Source organism: Falco punctatus (genome assembly GCF_963210335.1).
Source record: "Falco punctatus genome assembly, chromosome: Z".
Lineage (NCBI taxonomy): Eukaryota > Metazoa > Chordata > Aves > Falconiformes > Falconidae > Falco > Falco punctatus.
In genome coordinates this window covers 25664904-25686255 of record NC_137586.1, presented here as the reverse complement: position 1 = coordinate 25686255, position 21352 = coordinate 25664904, and the positions used below count along the sequence as shown (strand labels likewise).

Genomic DNA, 21352 nt, shown 5'->3' with positions numbered 1-21352 from the left:
CTCTATTCAGTGTTTATGAGTTGTAACATAAAAGCTTGTGAACAGGCCTCTTGAACATATTTTGTGAGGAATGGTAGAAAGTTGTATCGTTGGAAGAAAGGTCACTTCTGCCAAATGTTATGTTCATTCTCAGAAAATGGGGAGATTAGAGCTTTTCAAAAGAAAGACTTCACCCAAAAAACCTTAACACAGAATAACAACATACCTTCCAATAATCTTGTTCTTTGGAATGGTTACACTGGTTTGACTTAAACTTTACTGAATAAAATTCTAGCCTACTCTCTTTTACTTTTTCAAAGCTATAGGTAACTGAACATGGAAAGCATTGAGCAACCTTAACAATGAACAGTGCTACAAGCTCTGCTAACTATACTTATTAACTTTTTTGCACATTAAAATGCCTAGCAAGCTGCTAATTTTAGATAATAAAAATCTCTGAGCTAACGGCACTAAGTCCTCTGTCACAATGTCCCTGCTAGCTGACTATGAGATAAGGATTTGCTAATGCACACAAAAAATTACAACACTCGTAGAAACACTGCAGTGACCCAGTACCATAGAACAGTCAAAAGTCCCTGAAAAGCAGACAAAGCAATCCCATGACAACAACATAATTTTGATCTGTGCCTAAACATTTAGAGATTAATCAAATTCCTGAAATAAGTTGTTTAAAGAAACTGAAACATGTAACACTGGTCTTCGGTATTCCCTATATGGAACTCTGATTCTGCTCCTGTTGGCATCTATGAAGAAAAACAGACTCCAAAGTCTGGCAGCAGAGTAACGAACTTAAAAAAGTCTTCTTGGTGAACAAGGACTAGGCAAACCACTTTTGTAACTATAAGTTCTGCAAATGTTACTAAAAGATAACATTTTTTTTTTTTAAATCCAAGCAGCAAAGGTGAATACGTTTCACAATGAACCATTGCAAAATTACCAAACCTTTTTATTTTGAGGGCCTCAGAAAGCATGTTAGTAATACTGCCTTATCTTATGATCTGAGGGTTTGTTTAGTTTGGATTGAAAGAAAACTGGAAAAAGCTTAGCTGGATTTTGAACAGCAAATTAGGCAATTGGAAAAACAATGTAAACAGAACGTGTTCAATAACATGTGCCTGGAATTGTATTCAGTCCATTCTATCCATCTTGAATCAATGGTCAAACTAAGACAATTAAGTAGAAGTCGGTTAGAGTTTTACCACCAACTTCAGTGCTACCAGAGTACATAAGATATACATCACATTCAAAGAAAATATCATAATGGGCAGGAGAACGGTATCAGTAACACACCCATTCCTCTTGTCACACCACCCTCTTCATTTGCTTTCCTCCAACACCCAGCAATATAATTTTTCAGCTCAACCTTCAACAGTCAGAACCATTATTGTGTTCCTATCCCTAGAGCAGTCAACCAGTATGGTACCGATGTCTTCTGCTTAGTATGCCTTTAACTCTTTTTCCAAAGGTTTTCCGTGTACCACTCATTCTTGCCCTACTTCCGTGACACCAGTTTCTGCATACACCAAATATCTGTTGAATACAATGTAATTCAAAGCAATACGTAAAATGAACTGGAAAGTATATTGTAAAACCCAGCACTTCTATGATTTCAGCTTGCTGCACAGACAGTACCAAGTACCACCCATTTCTTGCTGCTTCATAAAGTGTCACAGATACTGGCCTCCAGAATAAGAGGAGGAAACAACCTGAAAAAATAGGGAGAGTTATGAAGAAATAATAGAGAAGGATAAGCTTCTATTATGTAGGCAGTGGTAATTAAGACTATTTCAAACTACATTTTACATAAAGTATGTGCAAAACAACCCTCAAAACCATAGAAATGTGCAAAGCTTGAGCTGACTGCCATTTTAACAATATGACAGTCAAAAGTCATGAAGAATTTACTCACCCAAAACCAATAGCGACCCAGTAATTTCTGACACCCTGATGTGGTCCCACCATAGGAAGAATGTCTGGAGAATAGGTGATAGGACCCGCAATTGTGTTTACGATGTCTGCTTTTTTCAGAATGGGGACCATTTCCATAGCAGCCTCAATATGCTCCATTATTCTGTCTAAATCAGGCTCAAAAAGTTCTTTTCCAAAACCTGCACAAATGTTCAACACTTATTATAAACTTCATTACACTGAAAGTACTTACATGTTAAATACAGTTGTGCAATCTACACATATCAAAGTTATATAGAATTCATCAGTGCGTATGTTCAAGCCTTTGCCACCCTACATAAGGAAAATGGCATGCACAAATCCCTAGTTACCTGAATGATCAAGTTTATTGTCACTGCAGTTACACTGTTCTTTATACATATTTGTTTAACCCTAAGGTCATGCAAATTCAACAATGAAGTAGAAAGGAAGTGGAGAAAGTAAGACCCACTTATTTTTCTCAATATGCCAACAATTTGGGGAGAGGAAGAAAGATACTGCCTGTGTCGGCTTATGATTTCCACGGTGTTTAGTGAATTCCTGGACATATTTCACATTTCATTCTGGGCTCTAAGCATTATTGAGCATCATTCTGTAGAGGGACTTCACACTACTTTAACTGCAGTAAGTTCAGGAAGCTGTAGCAGTACAATCCAAAACCCAACAACGCTGACTGCTTTTCCTCAGGAGATGTGTTTTTTTAAAACAGCAACACTATTGACTTAAAGCTTTCTGTCTAGAAGTGAATGGAAAGCTGGAGCCTAGATATAACACAGCAATTACTTTTTTTTTTTTTTTTAAATAAGCAGCAGTATGACACAGTTAGGATGCTTTTGTACAAAAATGCAATACAAAACTACAGCTCTCTTGCACTTATATCTGAGCATAGCATTTCATCTAAGACATACCTTTACTATACCTGTGTTCCTATTAGACAACCTCCTTATCTCTGGGGGAACAACAGAAATCCAGAGCCTCTGTCAGTATGCTGGAGAGAACTGTAGCTTAAAAAAATGCCTATTCAGTTCCAGAAGGCTACATAACACAGATTTGGTGACTGCATCTAATCAAAACACATGAGTATCTGTTCAGAGAGTTGGGTAAGACTATGTTATAGATGTGTATTTTGTGCCTATCTCAAGTAGGCTTTTTTTATTTTACCTTTTTATTTCTATTCACTCTTATCATTGATTACAACTATTCTTTGAAAAAAACTTCCTGCATTACAATCCTGCATTGCAAATATTTTCTATTTTCCGTTACATATGGCAGCACAACAGGATGGTATTTATACACATTAAAATGTGTGCTAGTGCTTATCAATTTTAAAGATGTAATGTTCTTAATTACCTGGTGGGACTCCATTTGCTACCCATGAGTCCTGCAGCTTCATCTTCTCCTCACTTTCATATGGTCCAAATAAAAGACCATCCCTTTCTTGCCTTAGATAATATGATCCTTCTAAGTCACGAATCACAGGTAATTCTGTCTTTAGGGCTTTCACTTCAGGGATAGTTGATGTCACAACATACTGATGATGAACAGGTATGAGAGGGTGTTGCAGGCCAATCATCTTGCCTATGTCACGGGCCCAGAAGCCTAGAGAAGATAAAAACCAACACAGAAATATTCAAACAGTAATTTCAGTGAATGGAAAATAATAGTAAGACATCTGCAGGAAGCCCTGCACTTTATGGAATGTGACAAAGATTTTTTTCCCCATACTTTAGATTTTTAAATTGTTTTTCATATTATCCAGCATAATTTTCCCTCCATAATTCCATGTCCTTGTTCTTAATTATACTACCATATATTATTCTAGTATATAGGTATTAAAAACTATAATAGGTAAAATATAACTTAGGCTTCTAAAAGTTGAGAAGATAATTTAATTAACAGTCCCACAAAGCAAATGGTTTATTTCAGTAAAGTAGGTCTGTAATGCAGTCCTAGCAAGGTCCAAGACACTGAAAAATAAGAATACATTAGCTCACACCACAGGTGTTATCCTAGCCTCTTCCTATCAACCAAAAGAGCTAGTATGCTTTCCCAAGACAGCAGTCAAGTCCTAACACCCCAATAAAGCAACTTAGAGAGAGCAACAGCAGACAGCTGCTCCTCTTTTGCATACATCATGTGACTCATAATAATTATGTCTCTCACATAGTAATCAATTCATTATGATGTTTGTATTAGTGAGCAGTCAGTGTGCTCCGCCATAGTTGTTCAATTAAAAGTTCTGATACAGCCTGTGACCAGAAAATCCAAGCAACAATTTCCCTGCTCGTTGAAGCCTGCTCAAGGTTCTTCACATGCACTACTAGGCATGAGTTACAGAAGACCTAGTTCTTCTCTGCTAAGGGTAAGCTGGTAAGACACATTCACTTAGTGAGGTACCTTTGCGAAAGTCAAGGAGCGGAAGCCACATAAATGCCAAAATTATTAGTTTGGGGTCTACATCATGGTTCATATTTGCTGTGGGGTTGGAACATACAGACCTGGGAATCACACAGATAAAAATGACTGGGATGGCAGCTTCTCTAAGAAGCTTGGAACATCCCTCAGCCCCACTCTCTTGACTCCTTGAATCAAAGGTCTCATAAGTGGGAATGAAGGAGAAAAATCCAATGAAGCAGGAGTTTTAGGGGAGTCTGGCAGTGAGGGTCAGGGAAACGCAAAATGGAAGAGGTAGCAGGGCCTTACAAATAGAAGGTGATGTGCTGTATGTGACCCAGGAAAAGAAGGCAGATCAGCCTGAAGTCAGGTCGTGTAACCAGTTGACTCCAAACTGTTTATGAAAATATATCTGCAGCAAGATTTGCTACCTGGCACAGCTGTCCCTTCTCCTGGAACTTACACTCATGGCACCTGCTTTAACATATAACTTCTTTCCTGCAGCTTACTTGTCTTAACCAAATGCTCCCACCTATCTCTTAAATTGCATACTTCCTAAGATCTGGTCAAAATCTATCCCTCAGAGCCCTGAGGGTATTAAAAGGCATTAATGGCCCTGAACAGCCTCACCTGGGACTTGCACCCACACCCCTGCCCATGGGCCCAGGAGCCCCACCTCAGGTCAGTTCGGGACCTTCAGAACCTGTCTGAGCTGGATTGATTGCAGGTGTGCCTGTTTACAGCTCTGTCACAACCATGCCTGTGCCTGGCCATGGACCACATTGATCCAGACCCTGATCCGTGGACTACTTCCCAGCTTGACCTCAGCCCAGTCTTGTCTCTCTGTGGCGCTGCCTGTTGATCACTGTCCAACATCTGACCCTGGTTACCGTCACCAGACGTGTTCCTGACCTGTGGATCAACTTTTTGGCTTAGCCTCAGCCTGGCATCATCGCTGATCTGCCTGTGCCTCATCCCCACAAGCCTGTCTGGAGATCTGGACTGTGGGGTGATCCCAGCTGCCGGTCCTGGGCCTGCCTTGCTCCCTCCCCCCTGCACTGCAGGATGGAGCCCTTGCTGGCTCAGCCCCGGCCCTGCCAGCCTTGTTACTGTGCTTGGCTCCTCGTCCTACGGGGAGCAGCCAGCCCACGCTGCCTGCTGACATTGCCTTGGGAATACATCCTCCCGTGCCTGGCATGGCATACAGCCAGGGAGCTGGGAGAGCTGAGCTGGGCTGTGCTGGCCTTGTGCCATTTCCCCGCACCAGGAAGGCCTTCAGTCTCTTATTTAATGTCACAAACCAGCCTCTGGGTCTAACACCCGCAGTTTTTAAAAATGCGAAGTTTCTGAGGGAGAAGTTTTCTGTGGCGACTCAGTTCACAATTGCAGACAGCTAAAGCAAGGGAGCAGGAATTCCAGGATAATGATAGAGAGATCTGCACAATTAAAAGCCTCTGCCAAACCAGTACCTGTTGTTCTGCACTTACCGTATGTAAGGCTTTTGCTTCTTAGTGGCACTCTCACCACTTGCAGGAGGCTCACTGACAGAACGCTTGTTAGGTCAGTGAAATTTGCTCAGGGAAGATCACACCATACTCATATGGCGAGTGATCCAAAACATCCTCGAAGCTACTGAAACCTGATTTATGCTCCCTTACACAAAAAGCAACCAAAAAATGTAATAAAGTTTAATTTCTAGCACATCTGCAAGGGTTTCCTCCATTACACGTGACAAAAAAAATGTGGATTTAAGTGGAGGTTAACAATCTTTACGGAACTTCTTTTGATTTGGGCATTTCCATGTAACCTACAAAGAAAATTAATGTAAAGTAAGGTAAGCTAATGTTCCACAAAGGAGAAGGAAAGATGCAGTAGCAGAAAATTCCATCTCTAGTATCATGCACTGCCTTCCTGCCAAAATTGCTTGGACTTAAAGACATATTTGGAAAAGAAATACTGCTCTGGAAGTGTGCTTCTAATAAATACAATTTTTTGCTTACTCATTAAAACAGAATCAGTAGGAAAATATAAAGAGCAAGCATATTCAAGCTCCTCAAGGAAAATAAAAATGGTTAAATTAAAGACTTAATTTTAGGTCTTTGAAACTTAAAGACTTAATTTTAGGTCTTTGAAACTTAACTTTGTCTCTCTCAAAATAATGTTACATTTCTTAGCCATTAAATTTGCAGAAGTACATTACAAACACAGATAATCTTAAATTACTTTTGAATTAAAGGCAAATAGTTTAGGTTTGCTCAAAATCAAACCTTACATATTTTATACTCCTAAAAAAATAATTTATTATAAGCGCTTATTTAATTGCTTAAAGTAACAACAGCTAACATTTACTAAATGAAAAATACTACAATTTCTTTCTTCAAAGTTTTTGAAGCATGTGCAAAAGCTATTACAAACACAAAAATGGCAAAAGGAATAATACATTTGCTGAATCAAAATTATAATTGGAAGCAGATGCCAAGTCCTATCACACATAGTAGAGATAAATGAAGACATAAATTATATCTCTAGGATATTTTTGAAGATTAAATAGTAGAGATTGCAAACATCTGATACTAACATATTTAGTGGTGGTATTTCTTAGCATATCTACTGAACTATGTAACCAGGCTATCTCTTGTTTTCAAAAAAGAAAATCCACCATTACTATCTATATATAAATGGTTGTATATACAGTATCTACACGTCTGCAGACGTGCTTATATACACACACATACTGTATATATAAACTAAATTCATTATTTTTGCAGACCTTAATCAAACATTCCATTATACATAGGCTGCAAATCACTTCAACAGGCTCAGTACCAGTTAGTTCACGCCAGGGATTATTTATTAGGCATCTGCTTTCTTCCAAAATGGAAATCTCACATAAGGAACAGCTAAAGATTGGTTGAATCTAGTTTGTTCCAGTTCCACAGCAGATGTCTGTTGGGGGATGAGGGGGGAGAGAGAATGTAAAGAGCCTTTGGATATATTTTTCTTTGCTAGTATTGCAACATGAGCCTAAAACATGAGCTCTGAATTATACCAGTCATGATCTGTGGTGGAATGAGGCAAGGCTGAGAATAAGAATGAATGTTAGCTGAGAGAATATTTGTAAGATGTATGTGTTATACAGTATTGATTTCACATCCTTAGCCAGAATGTTAAGCAGTATGTGCTTCAAATGTTCATTTTGGCTTAACAGTTAACTGCACAAGAGAATGAACTAAATATATTGTTGGTTTAATAACTTATTAAATAATAAAGATGAAAATATCACAAGGGTGCATTCTAATTTTTGCAAACAAACTCTGAAAAGCATTTACTAGAAAACTGCCTAATGTCAGCTTGATACATAAGCCAAAGAAAGATAACTACACTACAAAAATAAGGAAATTACTACATCTGTGATACTTCAGCTATGTGATGCAAAGTCAATAGTTAGGAATAATGAGTGCCTAGAAGTTTGTGGTCTAAATAAGAAGTCTGATTGCCAAAAGAGCTGCCTTCTCATTCCATAATCTTGGATCACTCCCAGACCAATATATCCATAGTGAGTAACAAATGACATAAGGATCCTATTAGTAAGAGAGCTTGTAATTTTGTAACTGAATGCTGTCCCATAATTCATGCCTGAAAGCCATGAACTGAGAGTCCAAAGGCAGTCAAATATTGATGCCTCTCATCTTCTAAGTGCTTGACTTTGTGGTCTAAGTAAAACTCTTTTAATTTGATTTCCCTGTTTGTGTGGTTGAATGCTTTCGAAAAAGCATACTGAACCCTTCTAGTCCCCTCTCTCTCCAAAATGTCATTATGTGGCACTCATGAGCATGCTTAGAACCTTAAGGTGAACTTTTTTAGATCCCTACTATTTTAGCTTGGCATATAGCAATAGCAAGTGATCACCTACATATGGGAGGCATATGATGAGAAAGCACACTTTTCAACGGGTTTCCCAATTAGTCTCTACTGAAAGCCTGGAATGATCTAACATGGGGCTGTCTACATCACAGACACTGAAAGAAAGGTCACCCAGTAAAGCTCAACCTCTCAGAGTTCAGCACTTTTATCCCATTCCCTCCAAATTTCTCTCTATCCCAGTTTTCTGCCTTCCCCATCCCTGCTTGTCCCATACCTGTCTTTCCTTTCTGCTCTCTCAAACTCTTCTTACTCCAGTCCTAACATCGTTCTTCTGCTATTTTACCTCTGTGTGCAAGTCAGTCTCTCTCATTTGCAAATCCTGTCCTACTCCTTCTCTTCCTTCCAATGTACTCCCACCTACATCTCCCTTGCTACTCCGCCAGTCTTTCATGCAGTTTCACACACAACCATTCCCCAAGTATCCAGTATCCTTCCTCAATCTTTTTGTCCAAAAAGCTCCAGCTCCAGTTCCCTTAATGAAACACATCAGATCCCTTTCCACTATCTTTCTCCATGGTGGCATCCCCACTGTTGCCATCCTCACAGTTGCTCCTAGTTTCAGGTTCCTTCTTCAGCAAGTCCTCTAGCACATAAGCATTCCACTTGCTGTCAGTGCTCCCAACCACCTCCAGGAACCTTTCCCAGGCATTTCACTGTCGCAGTCTATTCCTCTTCTAGTCCAACTTACTATAAATCCAATTGTCAGTCATGGTTATTCTACCCACCAACAAGAAGAGTCCCTGTCTTGCTCAACTTCTTCATGTTGTCTGTTTTGCACTAGAAATAGACTTTTTTTCTTGTCCACTGCACAAATGTAGAAAGGAATTATAGAGACGTATCCTTGGCTCTCAGTTCACTTGTCCCATCTGAGCAAGAAGAGAAAGTCCACTTGAGCCACCATAGCTTCCTACTGAAGCCTGATTATTCGTTCACTGAGATGGGATGTATGAAAGACCCATGCCCTAAAAATGCAGGTATGAGTCAGTTTGAGACAACAGCCTGCAAAAATGTCATTCAAATGGTAAATATTGAGCATGTTTTCAAACAATTGAAAGAAGAAAGTCTTCTACTATGAAGTAGAAGGCACGCTTCACATAGGAGATGCCAACAGTTTGACCAGTAATATATTTTTCTATAACTCGTATAAAGCAGCATAAAAGTAAGTGAATTGCATACAGGTTTTTAGATCTATCAACTTGTTTAGGGAAACAAACACAAATCCAAAGGACTCTTGCCCAAAATTTCTTTGAAGCAGAAACATCAGTTTGGCTTCTTTAACACAATGAAGAATAAAATTTACATATGTAAAAACAAGTCCTTTGATTCAGGAAATTTTCATTACATGAAAAAAATATATTGTTCAGCCAAGTGCATGTTTAAAATACTACTCAAAGGGCAATAAACATCTTCTGTTTCAAGGATATGTGGATAGAGTTAAATCTTAGAGAAAGACAATACTGAAATAGGCAGGGCTATCTCACTTGCTGCAAATCCTCAGTCTCGTTGAAAAAAACAGTGAAGACATTTATACTTCATTTTTACACGTAATCTCCATTCCTAAGTAGCTTTCGTAAGATTTAGAGGACAATATGCATGGACAGGAGCCTCTCTTCTACACAACTTACTGTAGACCAGTAAAGGTCTCTTCTGCTATTAAAATCTAACAAGACAGCCTGACTAATAACTACTGGAGACAAGCTGGAAAGAAGTATTTTTGATGCCTAAGCAAGGACAATTTAACACAAGAGCTAAATTTTCACAATACTGTAAAGTAGTATGTGCAAAGCACATTTTATCACAAACCAAGTGAATATTCAAAAACATACTATTTACCCCTCTAATCCACACCATGTCAGCTAGTTTGTAAATCTGAAGACTATACAAATGCTTACATTAAATCCTACCTGCAGTATTCACAATTCTCTTTGCTTGAATTATTCCAAGTGGAGTTTCAACTTCCCATGTCCCATCTGATCGGGAGTTCAGATTAGTCACTTGGACTGGGTAATTTAATTGGGCACCGTATTTTCTGGCTCCTGCAGCCAAGGCCATAGTGAGAGAATAGGGATCAATATGACCATCTCCAGGGTTATATAGGCCAGCTAAAACCTAAGTGGAGGTAAAATATCACAAAATGAAATAAATTAATATTTATCAAAAGTAATGATTTTTTTGAAAAAACACTTCCTTTTTTAAATGCAGTAAACCTTCAGGTAATCAAAAAAAAATATGTTCAAAATATATAATAATACCAGGGCTAGAGCTTTCCAACTTAACAAAGGTCTAAGGAAGTAAAATTGCTCAGTTCTCCCATGCAATGAACAGTTACAAGCTTTAATATTATAATACTATATATATTTTAATGACTAATATGCACATTGGCAAACATTATGCATTAAAATGCACGTGAGTCTGATTTTATATTATAATGCATCTTTTTTTCACTGGAAACCAATAATTTCTTGTATGATTTGTATAAAGGGAACAGAACTTATGTCTACATATCTGATAGACCAATAGTTAATTGCAATGGAAGTTATTTTTCAAAAAATTAGGTTCTTTACCATATCCATATTCAATAAGGGAAAGAGCTCTTGTACTTTCTCAGGTGTGATTAGGTACTGCTCTGTTGGGTGCCAACCAGCACGAGTCATTTGGTATTTGAATTCATCGACCCTAGTAGGGGTTGAAGCAATTCTGATGCTGCCAGGCTGATGAAACCCCACAGCCTAAAACAAAGAGCAAAAGTGAATTACTGAAAGAGCCTTTTTTTATCTCCATAAATGTATGTTCCTACGCTATGGAAGTCTACAGGAATTATGCCACTAACACCACTGAAAAGAGATTTGAGTAAGTTAGGTGCTCTTGAAGGAACAGGGCTTAGATGTAAACAAGAGAATATAATTTTTTTAAAAAGTTACCAAATTAACTTCCTAGGTTCATACATGCTATCCTCAAAATGGTTGCAAAACCTTTTCTTGAATGTCATGATACTATTATTTTTATTAAGATTTGATTAATATTTGAATTTATGTGCTTATAACATTTCCAGAAGTAGAACCTGATAAATCTCAAAAATAAATATAAAATAGTTTACATTAAAGTCTATCACCTCCATAATTTTCTATTGAGATGCTGCAGCATATCCATAACTTACTGAGCACCTTTATTGACACAATGAATAACCACACACCTTTTTTTGTCTTTTTAATAAAGTAGAAGTCTTTACATAGGTGGACACTAAATGCTCACGTTCTGGTATACACTATTTACTTCACATTTTCTATATTACATCAAAGGATATAAATATGGCTGAATAAGTCTTTTAGTGGAACTCACAATGATAACTTGTAGTATCTCATCTAGCTGAGCAGTAGAAAGAATAAAAAACCATTTCATTATATTTATCAAGCTTGCAGACCAGTACAGTGTGGACCGTGCAATTTCTGCTGCAGTCTGAAGCAAGCATGAAACAGTAGATGAAATCTATATGGCTGACTGATGCCAGATAAAAAAGATAACTCCTGTGTTTCTCTGCATACCCATTCCTTAAGTCACTAAATAAAAACACATCTCTGAAAGGGATGGGAAGAATTGCAGCAATCTTCTCAAGTACAGACAGCATCATATCATATGAGTTTTTCAATGGATGTGTTTAAAGCAGGAATGTATCATAATCAATCCATTCATTCCAGATCCTTGATGCTATTTTAATTCCTTACCAAGTAAAGCTGCAGGCTCTCAGCTTGCTGAGCTTCTGAGATGTTTTATGAAAACCATTTTCTTAAACTTTAGAGGGACCCGGGAAACCATCTAAAATACTTAGTGACTAAGCACCCGAGTATAGCATAGGTATGCAGACAGGAGAATGTATTTCAATAAAAAGGGAGCCTTATGATAGCCATGAACGCAAACATATACAACTTGACAACTCCACACTTTTTTGTAAGAGTATTGGTAAGGTTAGTCTTGATCTGAATTAATACTTTCAAGGTTAAGGAGATTACCTGTCCAGTCTCTTCCTCTAGCTTTTCATAGAGTTTGATGCTGTAGGAATGGATTTTCTTCAGGTTTATTCCAGGATGAAAATAAGTAGTTAAACCAGCCTTAAGTGAGAAATAGGAACATGGAAATATGATTAGAAATGCAGCTTTTTCTTTTCCTCCTTCCAACTGTCATTCAAAAAGGAACTGTCAAGATAGTGTAAAGAAAAGAAACACATGGACAGCACCAACTGCTACAAAATTAAAAATAAAATCCTTTCCCTACTTATGGCATTCTTGTTCTCTGCACACGTGTTTTTCCACCTGTCTTTTCTCATCAAATTTGTCAGCCCATGATACTGTTGCAGTTGTTCTCTCCTATGGTTTCTTTTCTTCCTTAAATTATTCAGCTGTTTCAAATCTTTGGAAGAGACACACAACTCCATTCCTGATCAATTAAATCAACTGATTATCTCTATATATCTCATATCTTTTATAATAAAACGATCTTTTCCTTCTTGCAAATAGAAATGGGAGAGAAACCAAACCTTGACAAAGACTAGATCTTCACAAGAGTTACTAGTTTACTGGAGTATGAACAGCAGCGCAGTAGAAGTCATAAAGAGCAATCGCTGCATTTTTGAAGTAGCTTAAGAAATTACGTATTTTGCACATCATTTTACCAGGTCTGGCTTTAGAAAGCTGTCAAGACACTTTGGGTTCATGCAAAGGTAAAACCAAGAAGATACTACAGCCTGTTCCATATTTAAGGAAATTGTTCCCCTGCCTACAGTAGAGACAGTTGCATCAATCTAATGACATTCATAACTGCAGACAATAAGCACTTTAAAAAAACAGAATTAAAGTGTTAGTGAAGTTAAAAATATGTCTTTGTATCTCCTGAACTTGACACCTCACTTAAACTCTTCTTCCAAGTGAGACAACAGAAATACAAAATTATTTTAGCTTTTCAAGATATGTAACTACATGATTTAAATTCTTTATTTATATAGTGCATATTTTGCTAACTAAAACAGAACTTATTCATAGATTAAATTTGCTTTCAAGGGAGCTAGACGCCAGAGTACACCTTTGAGTTCATTGCCATTCTGAGAAAAACCCACAGCAGGAAATATAAAGGTGTAAAGTAACACATAGAGTAGATTTTGATAGTTTCTAGGTTGCCTAGTATGCATCTACATTAACTATTCTTGATTTTAAGTTGTCAAATCTGTTCTGTGCTACATATTTTAAAGCTTTAACTTTTAAAGGCAGTGGAATAACAGTATACATATGGATAACAAAAGCAAGATTTAGTGGTCTTTTAAGATGCATTTTAATTCAAACTAATTTAATTATGCTAAGAACCTACTAAATTTTACACTTCCCTGTAATTAGTATCAACACATATTGCATGAATTAAATCACACATCCTTATTTTTTTAAACCATGGTCTCCTCTGACCCATCCTTCTTGGAGCAGCTTCACGTTTAAGACCAGATCCCTTTCTTCAGAAACACTTAGCTTCAAATTGCTCTTAACAAATGGCTTACACTCAGATACCATTTCCGTCAAAAATTATAAATCATACTCACTGCCTGAGATGACAGGTACTCAGTATCTTCAGAGCAAAAGCATGATAACTGTCTGGCATTACTTATTGTATGCCTTTATGCTAGCCGAGGTTTTAGAAACTTTTCCTGTCTTTCTTTGTGAGAATTTTTTTTTTCTGATACCTTACATGTTTATATATGATAGCCTTGTGTACCACATCACTGAAATGCCAAAATAAACCAATGGAAAAAAGTGAAAAATTAATAATTCACCAGTATTCTATTTTTGAGTTGTTCCTGTATTTTATTAATAAATTTAGGTCTAGTTCCCTAAATATGTTCAGTATTCTTCATTAACTCAACAATCTGAGTTTAAAAAATGACGACACAAATCTGTAGAAGGGAGATAAACCTGCTAATAGCCACACTAAGCGCAAAGCAGGCATGTTGCATTCAGAAAGTCCCTGGGCTACATAAAAGTCTGGAAAAATATTGCTAATCCTTATTATCACATAGGATCATCATCATACCGGACACTGCTGGAGACTAAGTATTTGACCAAATGCGGTTTTCATCTCATTTGATATATGTTGTAGACACATATATTTTAATTACCTCAGGTGAAAACTGTTTCACTGCAGAATTCGTAATTAAAAGTTGTTTGTTTCTGAAAATATAAGTCCTAAGGGCCTTTTTTCTGTGCATAGAGAATAAAGAAATAAATTAGGCATTGAAATGTTTACAGTTCTGTAGCCATGTACGATACCTATAGGTAATTAATTTCTTGTACCTGCAAATTTTGTCACGTCATATTATTTTTACTGTCTTCTTTTATTTATGTAAACATTTCCTGGTCTACTGTTTGGTTTTTTTTAAAAAGGTAGTAATATATTTTCCAGATGTAGGGAAATTCAATTTTCATGGTCACTATTATTAAAGTCATTTTGAACCAAATGAACCACAAATCACTTGCAAGTTAGCTACAAAACCATACACATTCAAGAGCATTTAATTGCAGGAACTAAATAAAAACTTCTCTCTCTGACATTTTTAAGTGAAGAAAAGAATTTTAAACACATTTGATGTCTTTTGGCTTCTGATAATGAATGTTTCTGATTTCAGGAATGCATTTGAGAGACAATTATAACCCGACTGGACTATATAAAAATTAAGATGATAGAATTATAAAATAATGACAATAAAACAAATAGACTGAATGGGACCTCAGGTCTCTATCCAACCCCATACCCAAAGCAGGGTCAGCTACAAGATCAGACCAGGTTGCTCAAAATTTTCTCCAGCTACGTCCTGAAAATCTCCAAGGACAGAGACTGCACTACTTCCATCACCAAGCATGGAATTTTGCATTTGTCCTTGTTAAATTTAATAAAGTTCCCCTCCTTCGGTCCTGCCTAGGTCACTCAGCAGGCAGCCCTGCCCTTCAGTGTACTAATTGGCCCTCCCAAGTCTGCAAATTTGATTAGCATGTACTTCATCGTCTACTCCAGATCATTGATAAAAATATTAAACAAGATGGGTCCCAGCACAGACCACTGTGACACTGCACCCATCTTCAGGCTCTGGGAAGAGTATGACCCCCTTAACCACTACCCTGTGAGCCCAACTATTGGAAGTCTTTTAACTATGTAGCTGTCCAGCCATACAAACCATAACATCTGAAGTTGAATACATGAATATTATGGGAGACAGTGTCTAAAAATTGCTAAAATCTAAGCAAGTGACATCAGCTGTTCTCCCCTTGTGTATAAATTCATTTTATTATAGAAAGCAATCAGGTTTGGTCAGACGTGATTTACACGTGGCAAATCTACGCTGACTGTTCCAAATCACCTTTTTTCTCCCTTACGGGCCCAGATCTGAGACTCGCTCCATGTTTTTCCCAAGAACCAAAGTATGGCTAGCTAGCCTTTAGCTCCATTGCTCATCCCTTTTGCTTTTGTAAAAGATGCATACGTATGCCCTTCTCCAAACGCTGGACACCTCCACCAGTCTCCACAGACTTTCAAAGGTGGGATACACCTGTAGCATTGCAATGCCATCAGGAGCATTATTGGATGCAGCCCATCTGGTCCAATGTATGTGCATGAGTCAAGCTCTCCCAGTAATCCCTGCTTTTATCGTCATTGACTGCTGGTAGTTCCTCTTCTCCTTGAACCCTGCTCAGAGCACAGATGCCTGAGAAACCTTGTCAATGAACACTCAGGCAAATAAAGCACTGAGTACTTCAGCCTTAGCAGTGTACACTGTGTCTATATTACCCACCTCGTTCAGCAACAGTCCCGCAGTTCCCTCGTTTAGCCTTTTGCTGCTAACGCAGTAGGAACTCTTCTTGTTGCCTTTAACGTCCCTTACAAGTCTTAACTCCAGTTGATCTTTGGTTTTCCTAACATCCAATTCACATGCCCAGACAATTTTGCCAAATTGCCCCTTTGTAGCCTTTTTTTGCTTCTACCTCCTGTGTACTGCATTCTTGCTCCAGAGCTCACTCATGAGCTTTCTGTCTGGCCCTGATGGCCTCCCAGTGTATCTACTTGTTTTCCTGAGTTTCAGTGTGAACCATTTTTGTATTTGAAGGAAATTTACTCCAGGTTTTGCTATATTTTTGTAAGACAGAGATTTTGTTATTGTAGGTGAACACAATCTGGGAAAACAATTTTAAGAATGGCCACTTTGCTGTGAGAATTGACAGAGATTTTAAAGCATTTTTATAGTTGAAATGTTTATATGTTGAAATGTTTATGCATGAGGTTTTTTCTATTGCAATCTGTTTCAGATTTTATACTAATGCCATTAGTAAATTAGCATTCTGGAGGAAATTAGTACTAACACTGTTACACCCTATTCCCCCTTCTTGCAAGTTTGGCCAAGTTGTAACAAGATTTTATTTGTTTTGTGCTGTGCTTTATTAACTGTCAGCAGCAAAATCAATTGCATGTTGCAATCAAAAGTATCACATAACAGAATATGTTAAACATTTTCTTAGAAAACACCTTTTAAAAAAGTGACAACACAGAAAAATCTATTTGCTGAGTAAATTACATATATGCCTTGTTCAGTCCCTTGAGTTTCAGTGAGATTGCAAATAATCTGACCTGCAGAACAGTACAATTTCAAGAGTTCTTAAAGGCTAGGTCTTGACCTAATCTACACATATATGATAACCACTACTTTGTCATAGTTACATAGGTATAAAAATGAGCAGCACTTGCTCTATTATTTATATCTTCTTAATACTGGTAATATAAAAATGTACACATTTTCTGTGCTGTTTTAATAACACACATGAAAGTCAGCCAAATTTATCTCAGACCTGAGAAGTGGAAGAAAGTTTTGGCAGCAACACCAGCAGGAATATGATCTATATGAAACATGATCCCAAGCTCCGGCAGGACTTAGTGGACTGTGAAAGAGGGAAAATGTGGTACAGCAGAGCAATGTCTGAACCAGACTCTCAACATTTGTGACTGCAAGCAATATACTATATGCCGTTTCACGCGCTAACAATATATGTAATTTTAATCTGTATCTGGGATTGTAACACTGTGAGGAAACCAGTGATACATGTATGGTACCTAGAATAACAACGAACTCACAGTCACCGTTGTGACCTTATCATCTGAAACAGATTTATCAACTTCTTCATCTTCAGGCACAGCACTCTAATACTGAGTTCAATGAAAATAGACAGTATCCCATGTAGTTTACCTAACAGTTACTCATTTCAACCTCTCCCATAACTAGGTGTCTTGACATGTTAATTCCATCAAACCCTGTTGTGCAGGTGCCACAAGGCAGCCCTCTCCATAGCAGCAGTACTGACATTTTCTCTTTGAAACAGAGTTCTTCACTCATTGCTCCATTACTGCATTCACTAAGAAGTGAGGGCAAAAATACTGAAGGAGAGGTTGCTTTACATAGTTATAAGCAATAAGCTAGAGACAGCGAGTATAACCAGAACAAAGGAAAGATTTAGTAACCACCCTCCATTCATGATTTTGGTTTCTTATTCAATTAGGGTATTTTTATTATTTTTTGAACACATATTGTTCTGTATATGCACTGGGTAGATAGAATTCAGTCTGTGCTTCACTCGTGTACTTAGGTCAAAGTACTTCTTTGAGCATTTCTTAGTTATGTTTCAATACACAAGACGCATGATCTGACACTTTGTGTGGTGGTGCTCTGTTCGCTGAACTGCATCAGCTGTGGTATGACTGTCTAACAAAGATGTAATTACTGAATTTTGTTTTTCCTAACTCTATACAATGTATTTTCTTTTGCTTTGTTTGCTGAAAACCAAGTAAAATGAAGTATAAACCCACTTATACATTTCAAGCTGTGATTCTTTTAATTTCATTTTTTACTTCTGTTCTCTTACAAGGCCACAAACATACAAAACACCTGCACTAAGATGAAGTATTTCAAACTTCAGACTTCCTCCCCTGAGAGAAGTATGAGAATACAAATAAAATACAATCCGAGTCATTCTCCTTAATTTGTTCCTGAAAGACACTCAGATAATACAGTTACACGTACTGCATAAATGTTCTATTGTATTAACAGAGCAGTTCTATGACAGCAAATTGCTGAGTTTTTACTCTTTCATAGTGCTACACAGAGCAATAACATACTCCCAATTTCATCTAAGCGTAGCTGGAAATGAATGGAAAAAGCATCTGTTATTGTGACAAAGCTTTATTTAATTTCATTACACTACCTACTCCAGACACTGACATAGAAAATTTGTCAATTACATACATGCATGTCATGCACCAATATGTCCATGTGATTAGCATTATTACAGGAGGTCCCCACCCCACCTTTATCACACGTATGTCTTTTTAGTTGTTTTCCTTACGAGTACAGACAAACATTCAGCCTTAAAAAAAAACCCCAGAGTGTACTGTTACTAGCTTTGCTCCTCCAAGATTTTGTGTAAGGTCAGCAGTGGCAGGAAAGAAGGCTCTTGTCTCTACTAAGAATAAGTTTCTGGGACAGTGATATTCTCTGAGAACTGGACACTGAAGCTGCTTTTTAATCACCTCTTTTTCAGGATGGCACATACATAAAAAATAATTACACATACAACAATGCCAAAATTCACATTTCTGGTTTATATATACCAATGCAACTACCTCCAATGATAAAGTCTGCAGTATAAATTAAATTACCTTAAAAATAAAACCTTAAATTTAAAAAGTCTAAGTTAAAATAAAGTTTAAAGTCCAAATCTGGTCAACAAAAATCTATAACCATACTAACGGTTACCTTCCAGTAATTTCAAAATACAGGATTTGTCCCAGTTTTTACAAATGAGAAAAGTGTACTATGGACAGCTGAACCAACTTTTCAAAACTCATACAGCCAATCTATAATTCAGTGCTGAAGTCTGTATCTATAAAATAACCAGGATAATTGATCTCTGGAAAGTCAGGGAATATAAAGTAATGAAACTTCCACTACCATTAGATATATAAACTGCTGTTAATCTGAGAGATTAACAAAACATGTCTTACTGCATGCCAAGTAGATCCTGCAGTGAGCTCAGTTTTTTCTAGCAGAACAACATCCTTCAAGCCAGCCTTAGCCAAGTGATAGGCTAGACTCACACCGACACAACCACCTCCGATGATCACTGTATCTGCTCTATCCTTCCCCAAGGAAGGAGATCGGGTTTCTTTCCTGGGGAAAAAAAATAAAAAATAAAATTACAGACAGTTACAAAAAGACAATTGCACTTTTGTCCATTTCTTTTGTTCACTGCTCCAATCATGATATAACTTGATGTCTCCTTGGGAGTCTAGACACACCTGACTTAAAACCTAACGTGTTCATGCTTACCTTCTTGTAAAGTAAATGTAAAGGGTCATATACATAAACAATAGTAATACAAAAAGCAAAGCAAGTTTGCCTGCACTCACAATATTAAATCATTGTTATTTGTCCAACATACCCTTACATGTAGATCCTATTTCTCAATAAGAAACTGTACCCCCAAAATGACAGTGTCAAAACCTGACTTTTCAAAGGTGCTATAGTATATGGAACAGAGAGAATAAGTCTTTAAAAAATGTCAACTTAGTAAGGTTCCTTAATAAATTTTTAAAGCCAATGCCAGCAGACTACATCAGTGTGTGCATACATAAACAATGAAACAATATTTATTTTCATGTTCTGTCTATTTTGACATATTCTACTTCGCTGAAGTCAAAACCTTATAGGAACAGGCATCTGTCAATGGCTCACACCTGCTACCACACCACACTGCACCTTCACAACCACTTTAAACCAGCATAAACCAGAGCTGCTGCCATAGGCAGCCCCATTCTCCTTCATCTCATCAGATCCTCCTCTCTACACCCCATCCATAAAACAGCCAAGCGGTAAGCCAGATCAGGAAATCTATCCCAATTTTTAAAAAAAGGCCATTGTTTTTGATGTGAGACAAGGTAGGACCTCTCAATACAGTAGCAGTGCAGATTACCGTGAAACCACAGTATCTGTCTCTTCAGGATAGTTAATTAATACTCAGTTTTCTCTCTCCCCTCCTTGTACATTGCTTTTGCAACTTCCCTGGCTTTCTAATGTGTAACTAGTCTTCCACCCATCCTCCACTTTAGAAATAAAGGCTATTAGTTGTATGTATTATGCATGGAGATCTTATAAAATACTACTTTTTAAACACAAGTGCAGGAGGAATATACGCACCATGCTTATTCGCGATGTGGCAATGACTGAGAAGTAAAATAAATGGGAGCACTGGACACCACAGGTTTTCTGTATCCAGCACACCACACGCATGCGTGAGTTCTTTTTTGAGATTACCTATTAATTTTTGCAAGTTAACAGTAAGCTGTTTAACAGCCAGATGTGAGACAGACACCTACACTGGCTCCTCTACTCAATTCTGAGGCACACAGTAACCAAGGTCAAGCGCAGAGGCTTTCCTCATGCTTTTGCGCTGTGAATTTGAGATTTCCTCACTGGACTTTCCACCCTTGTCAAACCTTTCCTTCCAAACGCGGGAGCCCAGCAGGAATCCCGGGGGTACCTTCCCGATGAACTACGCGGTTCACCCCGATGTCTGCCCGTGCCAGCTCACACCGGCAATGCGTTGCTCACCGAGCGGCCCGGCAGACGAGGCGCGCTCTCCCCAGACCGGCTCCGCGCTCACCCGGGGCCGGCGCTGGGTCACACTCCGCAACGCGGGGCGCGGCGGAAGATGCGCCCCGGCCCCAGAGGGCGTGGCCCGGTGGTCTCGGCCGGCCGCCGGTGGCGCACCCGGGGCGCGCCCGCCGCCCCACACAGCCCCCGCCGGCAGCGCTACCGGCAGGTTACTCTGCCCGCGCCTCCCCGCCGCCCCCCGCCCTCCCGGCACAGCCCGGCCGCACTCACCGCCCCTGGGCGCCCGCGCCGCCGCCGAGGGGCCGCAGGGCAGCCGCCGCCGGGGGGTCGGGCCGGCCGCCGCCGCCGGGGGGGCGCAGCCGCCGCAGGGCGCCCCGCAGCACCGCGCTCATCCCGCACACAGCC

At 38.5% G+C, this 21352-nt stretch overlaps 1 protein-coding gene across 1 annotated transcript in view; it reads right to left on the bottom strand.

Moving 5' to 3' along the window:
* DMGDH (dimethylglycine dehydrogenase) overlaps positions 1 to 21339 on the bottom strand; it is a gene marked incomplete at its 5' end in the record, with an annotated part of 49496 nt that extends 28157 nt beyond the window's left edge. The window contains 7 exons of the mRNA XM_080370857.1: positions 1910 to 2108; positions 3298 to 3546; positions 10170 to 10374; positions 10830 to 10994; positions 12273 to 12371; positions 19339 to 19504; positions 21218 to 21339. Coding sequence (XP_080226983.1) covers positions 1910 to 2108; positions 3298 to 3546; positions 10170 to 10374; positions 10830 to 10994; positions 12273 to 12371; positions 19339 to 19504; positions 21218 to 21339 — 1205 coding nt within the window. The remainder of the gene's footprint in view (positions 1 to 1909; positions 2109 to 3297; positions 3547 to 10169; positions 10375 to 10829; positions 10995 to 12272; positions 12372 to 19338; positions 19505 to 21217) is intronic.
* Positions 21340 to 21352: the final 13 nt, after the last annotated feature.